This window comes from Chelonoidis abingdonii, chromosome 10 (genome assembly GCF_003597395.2).
Source record: "Chelonoidis abingdonii isolate Lonesome George chromosome 10, CheloAbing_2.0, whole genome shotgun sequence".
In the NCBI taxonomy this organism is placed as follows: domain Eukaryota; kingdom Metazoa; phylum Chordata; order Testudines; family Testudinidae; genus Chelonoidis; species Chelonoidis abingdonii.
This window is the reverse complement of record NC_133778.1, coordinates 75,804,508-75,825,377: the sequence shown is the minus strand read 5'-3', so window position 1 is coordinate 75,825,377 and position 20,870 is coordinate 75,804,508. Positions and strand designations below refer to the sequence as shown.

Sequence of the window (20,870 nt, the reverse complement as noted above, 5' to 3'; positions counted from 1 at the left end):
CATGGCATAAATGAGATCAGAATCAGGCCCCAGGCCATTAGATTTCTAAATTCTATCGCTTTTCTCCATAGGTGGCCACAGGTAAAAATTAGAGGCTAGGCTGAAGCTTCTTGGAAGATTTAACCCTTCGAGTACTGCTTGGTGGAGAGTGACTCTGTAGAACATAGTAACACCCTGTCTCCTGAGAGAGAGATGGAGAGAGAGAGAGAGAGAGAGAGAGAGAGCACACTCTGGGACCCTAATTCAGCCGTGTATTTAAGTACATGTTTAACTTTACACATGCGAATACTACAGAAAATTTAAAATTAAGCATTAAACATCCAAATTAAGTCTGTGCTTAAGTGTTTCGCTGGTTTGGGACTTTTCTGATTTCATTTTTGAATACCGCATAGTATCTGCACAGCGATGTCTATAACAGGCTGACCAAGCATGGGATTTTATAAGATAAGAGCCCTGTTTTCTTTTCTTCTAATGCAGAGGTTCTCAAACTTCAGCAATCCGAGGACCCCTCATTTTGATTTAAAAATTTTCATGAACCCCCAAGCCCCCTGCTCAGCTCCAGGCTCCACCCCCACTCCACCTCTTCCCCCAAGGCCCCACCCCGTCCCACCTCTTCCCGTCCCTCCTCTTTCCTGCCTCTCTGCCCTCTCCTCTGAGTGCCTCTTTCCCGCTTCTCCCCCTCCCTCCCAGCATCTCCTGCACACTGCTGAAAAGCTATTCCCCAGCATGCAGGAGGCACTGGGAGAGAGGGGGAGGAGTTGAGGGAGGGAAGAGGTGGAGTTGATCAGTGGGGCTGGTGGACCCTCGGAGTACCCTCGTGGCCCCCTAGCGGTCCATGGACCCCAGTTTGAGAAACGCTGGTCTAATCAAACTTTCAGATAGAGTCTAATACTTACCTCCAATAACTGCCACATCTACTGCCACTGAAGAACCCCCGAGATCTCCAGCTACAAATAGAGTAGAATATAGAAAAGTTAAGTAGATTAAATGGCTTGGATGATGTGTGACTACAGCTCCCCTGCTGAAGGGTACAATAGTATTTTAACCTCTGTAACATAAAATTCAGAACTTAAATGAGATCTCCGATTTAGCATCCATAAAATATCTAATTAGAACTGGAGCATGGTAGTGATATTGTATCAATATAATGCTTGGGAAAGAAACAGCCAACACATAGTGCAAATTCTCTTGGCCATGAGGGAAACACACCTACTGTTTCTTATGATCACTTATCTGTAGCATCCTCTGATGAATGATGAAATTAAAGGTATCTGGGCAGTGTGATTAGTCTTGGAAAGTCAGTATGGGGGACAAAAAAGCGGTGCCTATTTTGGACAGGATTCCCATTTGATATAAATTAGTTTAGTTCCATTGACTTTAATTACCATTATGTCTCAGCATCATCATTGTGTTTGATTTTTCAAATGTACATTTGGAGGAAAGCCAGACCTGATGTGAGTACGGTATAACTTCAGTGGAGTAGCACTTTCTTGTACCACATCTGAATGTGGCCCTTCGAAGCCAAATAATAGATAACTTCTAAGCAGATAATCTTAGCATTTAGAAGCATAAGAAGAAGATGACCATGGCCTTTTAGGTATCTGAGATCGGGAATTCGGTTGAAAAAGTCATAAACTGCTGGGAAAAAATAACATTTACTAAAAAATCCAAACCAACAAAAAAACAAAAACCAAACCAAAACACAACATCACAGGGGGAAAAACAACTAATGAAAAGCTGTAGTGTTTGGAGAAAATACAAAATGAAACAATGACGTTTTTTCCTCTTTATCTAATACAGGAGTGGGCAAGCATTTTGGCCTGAAGGCCACGTTGGGGTGGCCCAGGTAGTGAAGACTGTGCCTCCCCAAACAACCTGTCCCCCGATCCCTATCTGATCCCTCCCACTTCCTGCCCCCTGACTGCCCTCCTCAGAACCTCTGACTCATCCAAACCCCCCTTGCTCCTTGTCCTCTGACCACCCCTCCCCCTAACCACCCCCTCCTTGGACCCTCCACCCCTAACCACCCCCTGGCACCCCACTGCCTATCCAACCTCCCTGCTCCCAGTTCCCTGACTGCCCCAATCCCTATCCACACCCCCACCCTCTGACAGATCCCCTGGGACCCTATGCCTATCCAAACCTCTCCATTCCCCGTCCCACATCCCCGCCCCCTGAGATTCCCACACTTATCCAACCCCCTGCCACATTCCCCGTCCCCTGACTGCACCAACCTCCGTCCCATCCATCCTCCCCCTGCTCCCTGTCCCCTGACTGCCCTCTTGGACACCCTGCCCCTTATCCAACCCCCCCAGTCCCCTTACCATGCCACACAGAGCAGCATGTCTGGCAGTCGTGCTGCCTGGCTGGAGCCAGACAAGCTGCTGCACTGCTCGGCAGAAGCGTGCAACCCTGCCGCCCAGAGTGCTGCCTGTGTGATGGCATGGGTTAGGGAGGTGGCAGCAGGGGAGGGCCTGGGAGCTCAAGGGCCAGGCAGGATGGTCCTGCAGGCCAGATGTGGCCCAAGGACAGTAGTTTGCCCACCCCTGATCTAATATGATACTTAATGCAACAGTAAAGTGAGATAAACTGATATTTCCCTATTGGCTTCCTTGACTGGACACAAGCCAACGTTACCAGGTATGATTCCATACTCCTCTCTACTGTTTTTAACTCTGGTGTAACCCCACTGACTTCAACTGAATTATTCCTGATTTTTTACTCTGCTCAACTTGTGTTTATTCTCAGAAGGAAATTATCACCGTGCAGGCCTACTAATTAATTTTGGAGGTAAATTTGTAGCAAGCATTTGACTGGCAGCTTCTCCAGTCAAGAAGGATAAGGCAGATGGTAGTAGGTTTTAAGGGCAGCAGGGAGCACTGTGATCAGTTAGGGCTTGTTTACATTACCTGCTGAATTGACAGGCAGTGATTGATCCAGCGGGGGTCAATTTATCGCGTCTAGTCTAGATGCAATAAATTGACCACCGAGCGCTTTCCCGTCAACTCCACCAGGGTGAGAGGTGCAGGCAGAGTTGACGGGGGGGCATTAGCTGTTGACTTACCGCAGTGAAGACACCGCGGTAAATAGATCTAAGTATGTCGACTTCAGCTACGTTATCCTCCCCTTGCGTAGACCAGGCCTGAGTCTGCCCTCCTGCATAATACAGGCTTTAGAACTTCCCTGAAAGAATTCTTATTTTGAACTATAGCAGATCTTTTAGAGCAACAAACAAGGTGATTGACTTTTGGAGTACTATACGTGCTTTGTATAGCACAGAGGCTCCCTTCACGTGGATTGTTGTTGTATTGTTTAGATAATTACAAATTCTGTTGGTTGACAAATAAGACAAATTGTATAGGATGGGAGATTTCAATCCATTAGGTACAACCCGAGTATCTGGGAAGAGTCTGTTTAGGTGGAGAAGAAAGACACCCAAAGCCCAGGTCCTCCTACAGAAGCACCAAGACTGTGATATTTTCCAGAACATTCCAGACCTGTGAAAGGCAATGGTAACACATTGGCAGGCCCACTGCTTCCAGCCCCTATATCAGAGCACAGTAACCTCACTGGAAATGAGGCACATACCCCCACCACCTCAGATCCTGCCCTCCCATGGAGTTGCACCATTGGGGGGGGCAGTTTCCAAAGTATCTTCAGGAAGGTCTAGGAATAGGATTCTTCTAAGCACACCCTTCCCCGATCCCATTCAAGCTGTGTGCTGATGAAGGGTTTACCCCATTCCATGCAATCTGCACACTTTTATTACAACCAGGTCCACTCCAAATCCTCATGGCTCAGAACAGATCAAGCACTGGGGTTCCTCTACATCTGGGTCTGTGGGAGGCCACACCACCTCACTACACACCAGTCCATTGCCCGCCATGGGGAATTAGCAGGGCAACATGTGAATCCTGAAACGTTTCCCTAGGTTACTGCAATATCAAGCTGCAAAGGGATGCTTCCAAATATTAATTCCAGATCAAATCCTCCTTGCTTTAATTATAAAAGTATATGAGTAGCTCCCCATCATTCTTGGCATTGCCAAGGGCCCTTCTGATTCAGATAACAAGCCGATGCCTTATCTCCAGCCCTTGACACAGAAGTGCTTTTTGATAAGGTATCTCCACGTTAAGATTTAATTTTGACATTGGACTTTTTAAGCTTTTGGAAGAATGTGGCCCAGATCCTCCACTGGTGGAAATCGGTATTGCTCTGCTGAAGTCAGCAGAACTATGCCAGTGAAAACAGTTATATGTCTATAATCACCACAGCTCTCAATGATTGCCCATAGGAGAGTCTCTACTTTTTCATTAACATGTCCTCCTCCCACAGTTATCCTTTCATTGGGTAAACTGGAGCTGCGCCAATTTATACAGCAGGAGAGAATTTGGATCAGAAAATTTGGCCCACTTCCCTCCTCACTCACACTTGTGTAAATTAAAAGTAACTTCATTGTCATAAATAGGCCTCTTCCTTAGCTGAGGATCTCTGCTGGCAGCTCAGTGAAAAAGCGTGTGAGGGAACTACCGGACCTCATAGAATCATAGAATATTAGGGTTGGAAGAGACCTCAGGAGGTCATCTAGTCCCACCCCCTGCTCAAAGCAGGACCAACACCAACTAAATCATCCTAGCCAGGGCTTTGTCAAGCCTGACCTTAAAAACCTCTAAGGAAGGAGATTCCACCACCTCCCTAGGTAACCCATTCCAGTGCTTCACCACCCTCCCAGTGAGTGTTCCCCTCCCCCCAATATCCAACCTAAACCTCCCCCACTGCTACTTGAGACCATTACTCCTTATTCTGTCATCTGGTACCACTGAGAACAGTCTAGATCCATCTTCTTTGGAACCCCCTTTCAGATAGTTGAAAGCAGCTATCAAATCCCCCTGTCATTCTTCTCTTCTGCAGACTAAACAATCCCAGTTCCCTCTGTCTCTCCTCATAAGTCATGTGCTCCAGCACCCTAATCATTTTTGTTGCCCTCTGCTGGACTCTTTCCAATTTTTCCACATCCTTTTTGTAGTGTGGGGCCCAAAATTGGACACAGTACTCCAGATGAGGTCTCACCAATGTTGAATAGAAGGGAATGATCATGTCCCTCGATTTGCTGGCAATGCCCCTACTTATACAGCCCAAAATGCTGTTAGCCTCCTTGGCAACAAGGGCACACTGTCGACTCATATCCAGCTTCTTGTCCACTGTAACCTTTAGGTCCTTTTCTGCAGAACTGCTGCCTAGCCATTCGGTCCCTAGACCTGCTCTATTAATAGGACTGAGGGCATTACGCAAAGTTACCATTACTGGTCAAAGTGTTGGGGCTGATGAGCCCTGTGGGTTTGTACTCATGAAATGAGATGACCTGCTCTGAGTCTGAAAGAGAGGTGACCACCATCAGCTGGAGCAGCTGTAGAACTCTAAACTGCCTCAGCTATGCACAAAAGTATAATCTGTTACTATTGGGCTGAATTCCCTACAGTTGCAAAGACTCCCATGCTCTTCCAGAAGTTTTTGCCTGGGTAAGGACTACAAGGTGTGACACTCTATGAATTCTTTATTCCATTCATCTGCAAGTGCAGAGGACTCAAACGCCTGTGTTTCATGAGTCTTTTTGTCGTGTCCATTTGGTTATTTTCCTGTGTTTCACAGTGGAGACGTTTTCAGGTATTGCCTAGAAAATTGCCCCTGCAAAAATGCCTCCCACAGTTATGCTGGCTTGCATGTCTGTTGGCGCAATCTGTCCCGTTATGTGTTATCTAGCACTGTAATTCAAATACTGCATCTGGGCACCGTACAGCAGCATTGGTTATTAAAACATACCGAAATGAAGAGAGCTGGAAAAGCTCCTGTTCTTCATAAAATTTCCTACCCACCCCAATGAATTAAACAAATCAAGACAACAGTAAACAAACCCAACAGCCAAACTAAATGTTCAGCTAAAGGCCAGTATCTTTTGTTGCATTATATGAAACCCATCACATTCCGGCTCTGAGGGATCAAGTTTCAGAAACAGGGTTTTGCAACAGATAATGGTTTGCTGCCAATCTCATCAAGCCACCTCTCAGAGACAGACAGAGGCTTTGTCCCAGAAGACATCAAATATCATCATGGAACATAGGGGAAGGGAGTGACTTTTTGAAATATCTGGAGTAAGACAGTGGGAAATGGATGCCAGTATATGGAGCAAGGATCACAGTACACGGAGCAAGAGTATATCAGTCCATAAATACAATTCAGTGATTACATTTTAATCCATGCACTGATTAGGGGTCCCAAAAATCTATAGGGAATGTTGCAAGTCCACATAATGCCCCTGAGGATTAGATATTGCAATTGGATCTTTTGTTTAGCAGTGTCAAATTGCTGAATACTTTCTAATCTATCAAAGCTTGCTCTTCCAATAAGGAAACAGAAACAATCCCGTGTGACTGGTGTCCAATCACACAGCTCCCAGAGCAAATTCCAAATATCAAATAAATGATTGCAGCAGAAGGCGTTCAAGGAATCCATAGGTTGAAACATGTCTGCACAAAGCATCGAACAAATGGGATTGATTCATAGATATCGTGCTCTGTTTAGGTGGACGGGAGAGAGGGCCAAACTGAATGGATTAGTGGCTTGAAGTGAATAATTCAACCAGCTCTGAATGTAAATGAAAGCAGGATTTTTCCATTCTTAATACATGGATCCCTATTTCCCATTTAAGACTTTTATAGATTCATAGATTGGAAGGCCAGAGCATTTAATCTGACCTCCAGCATAATACAAAACATTGAATGGAACCTACTAATACCTGCATCAAGCCCAATAACTTAAAAGACTAAATCTTTTGTTGTATCCCATTTTGTTCTAAAGACTTCAGCTGGGATTTTCGAAAAAGCTCAGTATTCGACTAACTTTGCGACCATAGAAGTCAATGGAAAAGTAGCTAATTGGCTTCAGTGAGAACATGTTAGTGTGGCCAACACTGAGTGCTGTAGAAAATTCCTCCATCAAGTGAGGAAGAATCTATCCCTGGTCCAGTGGGTGATGACTCTTGGTTATTATTATAATCTTTCTTCTCTCATGAACTCTTCTTCTCTTGAGTACCTTCCTGCACTCAACAATCGCTTGAGCTCCAAAAGTAAGTCTCTGAGTTAGCAGGACTCTATTATCATCATCAATGCAAAATCCATTCTACCAGGGCTGGTCTACACTAGGGTAGGGGATGGATCTAAGATATGCAACTTCAGCTACATGAATAACGTAGCTGAAGTCAAAGTATCTTAGATCGAATTACCTACTGTCCTCACGGCGCTGGATCGACGTCCGCGGCTCCCCCTGTCAACTCCGCTACCGCCGTTCACGTTGGTGGAGTTCCAGAGTCGACAGGAGTGCGTTCGGGGATTGATATATCGTGTCTAGATGAGACACGATATATTGATCCCCGAGAAATCGATTGCTACTGCCAATACGGCGGGTAGTGAAGACATAGCCCCAGTTAGTTAAGACCCAAGAAGTAACACAGTCTTAACGTATACAACAACCTATTGTTTATACAATTCCTGTACACCGTTCTTGCCCTTCATGTTTGTGTCTTCCCAATACATCACATTCATGATCATTAATCTATTAACCTTAGTTTACTGATGTGATTTGCAAGCTAGTTAAATCTGGTTTACTGAGGTTCTATGTGTAAGAACGAACAGCGCAAACTTCCTTTAAAAATCTCTCCAAGCAGCCTCTGGACTTGTTTTGTGAAATATCTGTTACAATAGATACATGCCTTTCTAGAGTTAAAAATCTTTATCCATCATGTGTTTAAATACTTTCCACTAAGCATGTGCTGCCCCACTGGAGCTGGCATCTCCTTTCATGAAGGGTCATCAGTCTAAACTCATCAATCTGACACTCTCTGTTGAAAAACCCATCACCATCTCCCATTAGATACTGAAACTCATCAGTGCTGCTTTTTGAAAATTAAGGAACAGTATCTCATCTGTCAATCTGGACAGGAGACAGAATAATTTGGCTTCCATTTATATGCTAAATTATTACAAAGATAATAGCGGAGTGGGGGAAAAACAACAAAAACTGCATGATCGTTTAAGTGGCAAAATGGGTTGCATTTAGAATTCTTGATAAAAATGTAGATAAGCATGTGATTTGTTCTAAAATTAAAACACATACAGCCCAATCTTGTTCCCTGCCAACTCAGTGGGTGTTTTGTCATTGACTCTGAAGGGGACAGGATCAGACCTTTAAATGTTTGGAGATGTAAATGCTTAATCGAAACAATATCAAAATGAAACAGGAAGGAGCTGGCTATGTGAGAATGTTTTCTCAGCTAATGTAGTACAATGAAGCGACAGGGTGTTTGCAGAATTAGTATAATTATGTTAATTGAGTCCATACAATCTCAGCAGTTCACCTTTTGAATCTGAATTGCCATGGAAATGTCTGAATTTATTGCCTACCTCTCAAAACAAGGTCTTTTAGACTAAATATCTTCACATTTTATAGATTAAAAGAGACCTTGCAACAATTAAAGGTAGTCAAGACTGCCTGGGTGTCAAATAACTCATTATCCATCTGGGATCATCTATTGATTGTGAAGGTGAGGCAAACTTGGTTCTTTGCCCCCTAAATGTAGATATGGAGAGTAACTTTTAAGTACTTGTGCCATTTAGTGGAGGCTGGCTGGACAGCAAGAGTGCTAATTCTGGTCAGAGTGAAGAAAAGAGCAGCCATTGGGAACAGCAAAATAATACCACTTCCTTAACAACTTTATGGAAAGGAACAATATGAAGGCCAGGTTAAGCATGATCCTTAATCATGGTCATAACTCAAAGTATGTGAGTGTCCTCATTGACCTCATTGGGACAACCAATGTTTTTCAAGTGAAGGATGTCTGGGTATTTGATTAGTTGGGACCTAAGCGTGGCATCCAGCACCCTGTTGAAGTCAGTGATAAAGGATCAGGCAGAAAATTGGTAATACTGAGAATTTAGGCTCCATAAATGTCCCTAGAACAGCTGGGTGACAATTTTGACGTTTTTTAATGAAGAAAAGGGATACATTTTTTACAAACCTTTTTCCCATGTATCAACCCATTCTACTCATTAGGTACCTGTGCTCAAGAGACATTCCTGAGCATTGTCCTAGGACATTGGTCAAAATAAACACACAAAGAGCCAATCTCTGCTACTATGTTACTAGGATCTTTATTAGAATAAGACAAATAGTCATATCCCTAAAGCCATTATTTTTAGCTGTGTCACTGTAGAATTTCTGCTAGAACCAACCCCAGCTGCCCTCCTGCTACGGGTATAAAGAAATTGCAGAGTTATCTTAATTGTCATCTGAATGTCAGAAACAATAACATTAGGAAAAGAGGCTGCTTGTACATAGAATTGGAAGTTTCGTCTCTCCGCATTGACTGATATTTTCAATGTGCTTACCACGTGCTTCCAGGTACTGAGAGCCCTCCAATTGCTGTAGCATCGGCTATGTTATTTCCACACAGTGTTATGCTTAAGTGTTCTCAGAATATTATCCTAAACTCTGATGGACTCCTGTGCAAAATGAGGTGGGGCTGTGGGGACAATGAACTGCCAGTGATGTTGGATTTTGTCCAGCTGTTATAACATATTATGTGCTTTTTACTGCATAGACTAATGCTCGTGTAACCCCTTTGTGTTTTTTTCTGGGGAGCCTTGGAATTTCAGAGTCTTGGGTTGCTCCTTCCCCAAGCCCTGTTGGTGTTTCCCTGAAGCTTCCTAGTGGGCTGCTGCAATCTCTGAGATACCCTTGCATGATCTGTCTTGTTTTGGCAGTTCAAGGCATAGTGACCATCTCTTCCAGAGTTATAACAGAAACCTTTTCACTGGCTATCACCCCTTCTGCTACTCTCCCCTCTTGAGGATGGCACAGTATGTCCCTAAGCCTTCATCATGGCCTCTTCTCAGGTCAAATCTCTCAGTGCTGCTGCCACTGACGGGACGTCTTCCAACTCTCCAAGCATTATGGTGGTGTGACTTCCTGCCATCTTTGGCTGCACCACTGCATCCACTTGCAACCATCGCTCCTCCTCTTCACGTATGTCTTGAATGAGCTTGTGGAATGGGGGGGGGGCGGTTTGGGGCCCGTTCCCTCAGCTGCAGTCGCCACAACATCAACCCATCTTATCGGGTGCGCTGAAGGATTTGGTCCAACCTAGCGGAATCAATGCACTTGGTGGGGATGCCCTCCTTCCTCACTACCTGCTGTAGCAAATCCTCTAGTCTCCTGATGAAATCCGCCAATCCTTCGGGGATCTCCTGATAGGTATGGCGGAAACAATAATACAGGCCTTCACTGCTATCAGTAGCACCATAGACACTCTCAAGAGTGGTTAAATAGTCTTGCACTGTGGCAGCTGGTTGGTAGTCTTTCAGGGCTCAGATAAGTCTCATGGCAGGTCCCCTCAGGCTCTCAAGCACATGTTTCCGCTTCTCAGCATCAGAGCATTCCCACTCTTGGACAAGTGGCACCATACAATCCCTCCAGGTCTCATCATCATCCTCCCCTGAGGGTACAGGTGACACCTCCGAGAATGAACTTAACTGCTTGTAGGGAGCATTTTCATATACCGGCTTCAATGAATCTTTGAGAGCGTTTCCCAGCTTTTTGGCCCATCGCACCAGGCAGAGTGCTGCAGGTGTTGGAGCCCCTCCTAATGCCAAAATTAATTCTTCTCTTGTTTGCTTCTAATCCACCATCAGATCTTGCAATGTCTGCACTAAAGAATCCACCTCAAGTGACTCAGGCACACTAGGAGGGGACTGCTATGCCCCAAGAATTGTCCAGGGGATACCTTCTACTTGCACCTCTTTGGGCACTTTATCAAGATCTGCTTCCTTGGAGTGAGTACATAGTGCTACCATGCCCTTCACTTTGTGGTTGTAAATACGGGTGTGGACCTTTATACTCCCCAGTATTTCAGTTGCATCTAGGCTCTCTTTAATTTCATTTGGTTCCATCTCTTCTGGGAACCCCGCCACCAGCACAGCTTTGGTTACTGGGATTTGTGCCCCTCAGCACAGGTCTTCTAATAATCCTCTCTCCATTTTTTTTTTAAACTGAGATGAAAGTCACTCAAAAGTTTCTTTGCTCTGTGAAGGAAAGCCCAAGGTGCGCAACGTAGGGGTGTGTGTGTATGTGTGTATGTTTGTGTGTTTGTGTACTGCAGAATCTCCATACGGGCCACCAAGTGTAACTTTAGCGCCCTCGTGGCCAAGATGGAGTCTGCTCTGCAGGCAGCTCTGGCCAAGAGAAGGCGTGTGCAGGAATGCAGCAGGAGAAATCCCTTCCACCCCAGGGGTGCCTGTTCGAAACCCCCCAGAGCGAACCCACGCACCCACTCACAGGGAAAGTACAATGGATATAACAAAGGGAGATATTTATTTATAGAGGGATGAGAGAAGAAAAACAAGGGGAAAGACAGGGAGAGCAGTAGAACAGGGCTGCATCCAAGCCAAGGCTTCACAGGCCCAGTGGTAGCACAGTGTGGAAGGGCAGACACTGAGCAATGTGTCTGCACTCAAGAGTTCAGGAGTGCTGGGCAAAGTTCCAGTCTGGTGGTGAGTCTTGGGTTCTCCTGGTCGTCTTCAGCGTCAGTGAACTTTCCCCAGCAAACCCGTCCAGTGCCCTCTTCTGCCACTCTCTGCAAAGCCCTACAGAGCAACCACCTCCCCACTTAACTAGCTACAGCCTCCCTCCTTGTTCCCAATGCAGAGTCACAAGCCCTAGTATCACAGCCCCATGCGGCTCTGGGCAGCCGTGATACTGGGTCCAGCTCCGGCCTGTCCTTCTCAGGAGATTCCTCCTCGGCCCAGTGCTCTTCCTGGCTCCTGTCCTGGAGTGTCCCTGATTGGCCGCCCTGGTCTTCGCAGGCTTCAGGCAGGTTCTCTGCTGCTTCACTTCTCTCCCTTCTAGCTCAAGAGCCACCCCTGTGGAGTTTCCCTCCTTTTTTCCTCACTTTTCCCGACTCCACTGGGAAAAAGATTTAAAGGGGCCATGCTTTCTAACCCCCAAAGGGGTTACACTGTGAATGCTAATCCCAGAAGTGCTACAGTGGCCTGACACTGGAGAATGGTGGGTGACACTGGGTGACACTGGAGAATGGTGGGTGACACTGTTCAGGGTTGCTGGGTACTCTCAACCACATTGGCTTCAGTGGGAATAAAAGATGTGTTGAACCTCACAGGTTTGGGTAGGTTTAATGCACCCAGTCCTGAATTCCGATGTAAAAGCCTATCCAATGCCCAGTGAAGGACTTCCATTGACTTCAGTGGACTTTAGATCGGGCCTTAAATTCTGAATACACAGGAAGATCTCTTGTTGACATCTATGGGTGTTCTGCAGGAATAAGGGAATGGCTCAACATATGGGGTGTGTTTGTGTGTGTGTGAGTGTGTGTGTGTGTGTGTGTGTGTATACTTTGCAGCCTATATGACTACAGCCTGTAGATAAAATAGGGGTCCTGTGGAAAAAATAGTATGTGATCATGTAATTAAAGACTGTTTCATAATGCATACACGGTGGGAGCAGAATTGAGGTTGCACAGGCAACCTTTAATTCTGGCATTTCCTAACTTGTAAGAACATGTCTTTGCAACTTTAACATTCTTTTAACACAGCATTTGGTTTTTGTTTTATTTAGTTTTTGGTTTTCATTTTATGTAATATATCCTTGGGGGACTAGTATAAAGAATGAGAATTGTGAAGATGACATAAGATAAAGACTCGGTCTAGCCTCTACTACATTCAGAAAGCTCTGCAAGATCTGGAAGGCCAAAGACATTTCAATTAAAGCAGAACCCTGTGTATATGAGACAACTGTCATGCAGCTACTGCTGTCTAGGTCAGAATGCTAGAGTATGAAGAAAGCCGGTGACCGAAATATTTTGACTGCAGAAATGAGCTGACTGAGAGGAATGCTGAGAGTTTCAAGGCTACAGAAAATAAATAAATAAAAAAGAAGAGATAAGAAAACAGGAAAGAAATAATGCTGTTATAGGAGATTCAAGAAAGAGGGACACATGTCAAGAGTGGACCCCTAAGGGGATACCATAAATAGCGATGCATGCCAGAGTGCAAGGAACAAGAAATAGAGGAAGACTGAGGATGTGTTGGGTAAACATGGTGAAAAATGACATGGAACAAAAATGATTAAAGATCAATGAACCCATGAAGCTAGTACAAGATAGAAAGCGGTGGAAAAGCTTAATTTGTTACTGTTGCTGCTGAGCGGATGGATGGGGCTCAAAGAGAAGAGGAGAAGATATCCTTCTTTGTTCTTGCGGCTTATTTAAAATACATCAGCGCTCAAATGGTCATGATAAGAAAGATTTTAAATAATTCCAGCAAATGCATTTAGCAGCATCTTTAAAAGTAACATTGACAATCAAGGAAATAAAATATAAAGACTTCTTCAGCAAAAGGTGATGAATAAAAATACAGAACTTGTTCTTGTGCTCAACTTACAGGTGAGCCCTGGAAAAACCTAGAACCTGATTGAACACTTGTATACATGTATTCCTATAGACATGTATGAAAATCTTTCTATTTCACTTCAGTGGGCATTGGATCAGGCTGCTAATGTGTATATATAAAGCACAGTAGCAGTTTTACTAAAATATGCGCTTTGGTTCACCCTCATATAAGGTGACCAGACAGCAAATGTGAAAAATAGGGACGGGGATGGTGGGGGGGAATAGGAGCCTATATAAGAAAAGACCCAAAAATCGGGACTGACCCTATAAAATCAGGACATCTGGTCACCCTACCCCCATAGTTTGTAGCGGAGCAGACCCACAGGTGATTACTCTTGGGAACAGGAATTTTCCCCCCTCCGTGTTTATTTTAAGTGAAATTGAATTCAACTGCTTTCATGTCCTGCACCAATTCTTGCCTCAGGCCATGTCTACTAAAAACATCACAAGTGAAATATCAGGATGTCTGGCATATGCTCATTAGGGACATGAAATCCTGTCCTGAGGTGCTGACAAGCATAATATTATTAATGAAGATATCTGTAGTGGAAATAGAAGCTTCTGATTTTTTCAATGTTGAACATATGAAAAGGAAAATAAGACATTCCAAGACACACTGGAAACTTACAAGGCAAATAACAGCTTGAAGTAACAACATTCTCATTTTCCAAGGCTTTCGTAAAGAATGTGCAGATTTCATTTGAATATCTACTGCATCTGAAAATTGCTTTTATAAGCTGAATGGCATTAAAAAGAGGAAAAAAAGAAACCTTTTATTTGACCTTTATTAGCAAAAGTTCTTTAACATCTATCATTTATTTGAATTATCATATTCAGATTGTATGATAATTATTATAAAAGAAAAGCCAACGCAAATATTTTTCTTGGACAACTGTCTGGTACTAGCTGTTGAAAACATTAGCAGTGCTGACCTTAAAATCCTGTATCAGCAGCATATATTGGAAGATTTTCAGTGATGGCCTTGAATTGTTGTGAGCACTGTTTTACACCCGCAAATAATTTCCCACCCTTAACAATTTGCAAGTGTGAATGGTAGCACTTTGAGAGCTAATTACCATGTACTTCAAACACCCACTGAAGTCAGTGGGAGCCTCTCCATTGGCTTCAGTGTTGATTCATTTTGGCCTTTGTTTGGGTGCTTACATAGATAGAATTGGGTGCCTAAATCTGGCTTAAAAAATTAAAGTGGTATTTATGGAGGCAAAATTATGCCTTGAAAATTAGAGGGTGGGTAGCGTCCTGGCTGGAAATGAGCTCATAAAGTTTAAAAATCCGAGCAAAGAAAGATTTAGGGTAGTTGATTCCTGTTTCAAAGGAGAGCAGATTCAAGTGCACTGGGAAACTTTTTGTATGCAGCAGCAGGATCCATACAAACAGTGTGGCAGGCTAGGCAGGAAACTTGCCACAAACTTAAGTGTTCTTCTAGATAAGCCCCAGGAATCATCTGGGAGTGCAGAGAACTCTCAGCATTCTAAACTATTCACTCAGGAGTAGGTGGAGGTCATGCACTGACTGGTGAAACAAGTTACGTCACCGCCTTCAACTGCGGCTGTTTGGGAAAACAATTCAGAAAATGTTCAGTCACTTTTACTCATGCTGAGTAGTGCCTTTCTCTGTGAATAGTCTAATTGGGACACAGTGCAAGAGTGGCAGAATGTGGTCTTTTGTTCCTTTTTGTCCAAGTAACTCACAAAATATAACAAATTTAGCAGCTGTAGACAGTGAAAGGGGTTGCGTGAATGTGCATCTATTGTTTCTTTGACAGCAGATCAGCCTTGTTGATTTCAATGGGGTTCTAATCAATTAACTTAGGGGAGAATATGGTCTAGTATTTTTTGATAACAACAAATGCTTGATGAGGCACTTCTCTCATGAGCATATTTTATAATGCCCAGAGCTGAAAGCCATTGCTTCTTTTCTAAAAGTATTAAACAACCAACATAGGATAAAACCAGATAACCAGGGCCCCAATGAAAAAAATAGAAGAGTTCCTCAGTAAACTCTCTACCAAAAATAATAATAACATGAAATAAAATACTCCAAGTTGATGAATTCATTTGGAATATGGAAACAGAGTGGAATTCTGCCTGTCACATGACTGAATAGGACCAGGCATCACTGATCTCCATTTGTGCGGGTATTATGAAGGGCACTGGTTCAGCACCATTCAGTGGACAAAATGAAATACCAGTGTTGTACATAGAAGGTGGAATTTTCCAAAGCATTTTGTGTAGAACTAATCTTGCTCCCATTGAAAGCAAAGGCTAAACTTCCACTGTCTTGCATGTAGACCTAGTCAGGGATTTTTCAGTAATTTTTTTTTTCCCTGAAAAATGCCAATTCATCAACATGGAAACTGTTTGTTAGAAACAGTTGGTTTCAACAAATTTTCCAACCTGAAAAAATGCTGAGATTATTTTTTTTTCTTCAACGAAAAAGTCTGGGTTTTTTGTTTCAGAATGACTTTTCATTTTAAAATTTACGCTAAAACAAGCATTAAACCAAAGAAAAAATGTCAAAATTGAAACAAATAGTCTCAAAATTATGGGAATTTTTTTGTTGTTGCTGTTAACTCTAGTTGAATTTTTTTTCTCTTCAAGTTTGTCTCTTCACCAAAGTTTTTGAGATTTTGACTTTCCATCTCACTTGGAGGCAGGAAAAATTGTCTACACCTCAACCTTTTTCATGGGACAGAAAAACTGTTTCCAGCCCAGCTTTAGTTTAATGTAAGTAAAGTTAGGTCAATGTGGAGGGCTTTTGACAATCACAGTTGGAAAGATGTCAGAGAGGGGACAGAACTAATGACCAGAAAGAGGATTCTTTTCTAGAGTTGCTAGACTCGGACACTCCTGGTAGTTCTCACTGACTCTCCAACTCACAGACCAATAGAACACAGCCTGTTCCACCTAATGTTACCACACTGGGTCTCTCTAATCCTAACTATCCATGGAAGAGACTGCACATTTTTCATATCACTTTGTATCTTGAAACCACTACCATTGCCTCCAAAGAGGTCTGCTTTGGAACAGTGTATGCAGGTTAAGTTATCCCATTGAAACATCTGCTAGTGGTGTAGGCGGGGAACACACAGGGCTGCCACAGCTCTGGAAAATATGAAGTCAACTTAGAGTTCAGCCATGCCGTACTTACATTAAAGCTTGTTTACGAGCCAAATTCCACCCTCCCTACATGCGAGTGCAACTCCTGTTTACTTCAGTGGTAGCTGTGCTGTGCTTATCTAAGGGCACAGATCGAGCCAAAGTATTTATCGATTGTGAGTCAGGGTCAAGAACAAACACCACACACCCACATGCCTTTTTAGAGCCACATTTTAGCTCCTTTTACAGGCCTGCCTGATGCTACACTCCCAGGCCTGAATTACAGATCGGGACATCAGGAAGTAGAAGACAAGGTGGTCCCTTTCTGCATGACGAATGTTCTTTGTGTTTGGGGCTCATTGGTTCCATCCCCCACCCTCTTTGGATTTTTCGTTGTGTGGGGCTGTTTTCTCACCACAGGCTGCTGCTTTCTAGTTTGCTGCTTGGCTGCTGAGGAGCACCAAAACCGCCAAGAATTAAGCACAGAAAGAGGCTAGACCCCTGCCCAAATCATGCCATTTATTGAGTGTTTGTGTGTGTGGAGGGTCTCTCTTCTGAGTTATTCACCTGAGGGGAAACCATCCCCGCTGCAGCAGCCAGCAGGAAGCATTCTCCTGGATTTGCAGAAGTGTTTTGTAATAATGATGAAAATAATCATCGTTAATAAGCACCTAGATGGGCATTACATCTTTAGAGCCCTTTCCAAGATGCTTCTATGAGAGCATTAAGCGTTCAGTGAGGATGGACAGCTCTAAGCCCCTGCGGGCTGTGTTGGTAGGGCCATTTCTCCACCCTACACAGCTGGCAAAGCGGGCCTTCCAGCGTAGAGTGGAGGAGGAGCTGCAAGGGTGTAGCAGTATCTCTGTCACTGCACAACTCCTGGGGGCCTAGTGTCTGCACGAGGCTTGCACTGACTGGGGCAATATGCCTCCAAGCTACCCCCATCACAAGCCATGATTCAGAGCCACTGACAGCGGTAAAGAATGAATTACTGCATATACAAAAATGGGGCAAGCGGGAAGAAGGGGCTGAGGGCTCAGTTCTGCTTTAACTTTAAGCCCTATTGAATCTAATGGGACTGTACGCATGCTTAAAATTAAGCATGTGCTAAAGTGCTTTGTTGGACCAACCCAAATTGCCTGGCACCTTCCAAGTTTGAGGTGGTGCTGCTGGACCCTGCTCATGCTCATACTCTGCAGAAGGACAGGGTGGCAGGTGTCTTTGGCAAAGAAAACTGCTGTTCCTGATGGATTGGATAGGAAAATGGAAACAGTCCAGAGATGTAGGAGGATGAGAAGAAACATTCCTTTCCCCTTGTCACCTGAGATGTGTAAATCATACCACACAGCCAGGTAGAACCCTGCAGGTACGCTGGGAGAGGCGAGGGAATGGGGCAAAGGAAGCGTCTTTCTCCACCCAATATCCCCACTCAGTAGCTGAGCAGGATTCCACCTAGTGCTCTCTTGACCAGTAGGTTGGGGGTGTATGACCAATTTATCAGATGGCATAGCAGGGCTGCACAGGGGTACGATTTAGTTCATCAGGGATAAGGTTATGCTTCTAGCAACTTCTTTGCATAGAGAGACACATTTCCAGCTAGTGTAAATTGGTCTACAGCTACCAGGGGAAGGAGGATCCAGCTGAAGATCAGGCCTGTGTTTTCTTTAGCAGCAGACACTGTAGGGAACTCTGGAGCATATTCTCTGTACCACCCCCACCCCCACCATAAGAACAACCATACTGGGTCAGCCCAAAGGTCCATCTAGCCCAGTATCCTGTCTTCTGACAATGACCAAAGCTACGTGCCCCAGAGGGAATGAACAGAACGGGCAATCATTGAGTGATCCAACCCCCTATCGCTCATTCCCAGCTTCTGGCAAACAGAGACTAAGGATACCATCCGTACCGATCCTGGCTAATAGCCATTGATGGACCTATCCTCTGTGAACATATGTAATTCTGTTTTGAATCCTGTTATAGTATAGCTGAACCAAAGTCATTCTACTTTGTAGCAGTGGGATGACTCAGAGGCCCTCCATACAACAATTCCCCCCATGTCATAAGAGCAGGATTTTCCCCTTAGTTAAAACGCCCACATCTGATGCACTAGTAACAGAGGACTATTCAGGTAGGGGCTGAAGTGGCATGTCACGGTTTGTGTGGGCCCTCTGCGGTGGAGTGAATTTAACCCGTAACAAGTAAGGGTCAGCTTTCATCTCACAATCCAAGTCACTAGGAAAGAGCAATCTCACCCTTTGACTTTGAATATCAGGTCATTTGCATCTGCATTTCAGTTAGGTGACTGACGGTAAGTTCAAGGGGCCGCGGTTCTCAGCCCAAGTATCTGAGGGGGGCTCAGGAGAGACAGAGGACTTCATGACCTTGACAGCAGAGGGAGAGTGGATCCCATCTGTAAATGCTGCTCTAGTCTCAGTTCTGGAATAGTCTTTATGGGGCTTGTGATCCCTGTGCTCTGGGGGCAGGGCCTGGAGAGCTGGTTCTGCATGGAGGTGGGTCCTTTGGCCCTACATCACTTTGCACCCAAAGAGCTGTTGCATATGGCCATGCACGAAGTCTGCCAAGGAGCAGTGCTCCAGGTTGCACTGGCACCCTGCCCTCCCCACTAGGCGGTGCTTTTGCAAGGGTTTGTTTCACGAGCCTGTGCTCACCCTGAAGTCAGCGGCAGAACTCCCAATAGGGTTAAGCTCAGGCAGTTGAATTGCTCTACAGTAAATACCTATCATGTGCGGCTGCACCTTAATGAGAAGCATTCTTTGGAAATTTTATCAACAAAGCTTAAAGATGCCACTTGGCATCAAGGCAATTGTTACACTCTTAAGACCTACTTCTACTCCCACTGAAGCCAGGGGCAGTCCTTTCCTGTCCTGCCTCCCACCCTCACACCTTATTTCAGTAGCAACAAAATCTGACCCCTTGTTTTTGGTGAGCAAAGGAGTCGCTGGGCCAGATCCTCAGCTGCTCTAACTCCCTCAGCATAGCTCTTACACCAACATACAAACCAGCAAAGGATCTATCCCATCATCCTACGCTACCTGCAATAGAGACATTCAAACACCCTGATCTCAGCCTCTACACCTAGAAACTGCAAACAGTGGAAAAGAAAATCAGTTGTCAAGCTGGGTAGAAGCTGTCACTAGTAATCCATCAGGAAGGCTCTTGTCAGCCATCCTGCAAACCTCTTCCTTTGCTGTTTGCTGCTGAGTCAACTAAAAGCTACAGAATAACAACATAAGTCGGATTTTCTCAGATTTCTGCAAGGCTTCCTCTGGTGCAAGCTTTAAAGGAAAGCTACATAGGAAACACGGCTGGGGTTGCTATCCTTTACACAGAGATGCCCTATACTCTGTCACTTCTAGATACACCCTGGTTAAAATAACTCCACGATGGGCTATGGAACAGGTGTGATGAATGTATGGATGCAGCTCAAGCCACAGACTTGAACCAGAAGGTCTGCATAGGGCAGTGTGGACATGTTAGCAAGGCTGTGCGACCTAAGTCCAGCAACAGTAAACCCAGGTGTACAATCCAGTATGGCCACTCAAGGATAGACCTTGGTCTTTGTCGTGGCTCAAAGCTCTGAGATTTTACTCCCCATAGGCATCTCATGCCTGTGTTGTACTCTGCAACATACCCATTCGCTGATTCCTGCTGATGCCTTTCTATTCCTGTTTTCAAAGTTACTTCTGACTTACAAGGACACTATGCATGACTCCTGTGGAATTAATCATGAACACAATCTTTAGTTACTGGACATGTGCTGTGGATACCCAGCTATGGTTGCGATTACACCCCTGATAAAAATAGTTCTGTAGAAATGCAAAGAGACGGCTAGGATTTCACCCCTGCGGGCTGCGATTGGCCACCTCTGGGTAGCTGCTTATCTGCAGACCGTTTAGAGAGAGGGAATTCGGTGGTGCTGCCTCATTGCTTTGGGAGACGGTCTGCTGAAAAGCAGCACAGTTGAGCAGACACATGGAATCCATGCTACCATCTGTTCAGTTACTGTCTATAGGGGAAAACATGACACAGGGTTCACTTCCTGCATAGATAATGTTGTTAACAACCCAAGGCAGAATGTATGACCCTCCTCTTAAAGGAAATGTAAGCCAGGAAGTGGGGAGGGGGAATTCTTTGTCTTAGGTGGCTTTTCTTTTTTTTAAACCAGCACTGCACAATGGAACTCAGTCTATTCCTCTGCCTCTCCCCCATCCCTCAGC

General features: G+C 44.5%; 1 protein-coding gene and 1 long non-coding RNA gene across 2 annotated transcripts in view; both read right to left on the bottom strand.

Annotated features, from left to right (window-relative positions):
- Positions 1 to 20,870, bottom strand: part of GYPC (glycophorin C (Gerbich blood group)) — a 41,265-nt gene that overhangs the window by 8,502 nt on the left and 11,893 nt on the right. Inside the window, exon 2 of the mRNA XM_032805127.2 lies at positions 897 to 947. Coding sequence (XP_032661018.1) covers positions 897 to 947 — 51 coding nt within the window. The remainder of the gene's footprint in view (positions 1 to 896; positions 948 to 20,870) is intronic.
- Positions 14,281 to 19,779, bottom strand: LOC142047408 (uncharacterized). Its single transcript, XR_012656674.1, has 2 exons — positions 16,685 to 19,779; positions 14,281 to 15,083 (listed from the first exon to the last, which is right to left on the bottom strand). It is a non-coding gene; the product is annotated as an uncharacterized LOC142047408 (long non-coding RNA).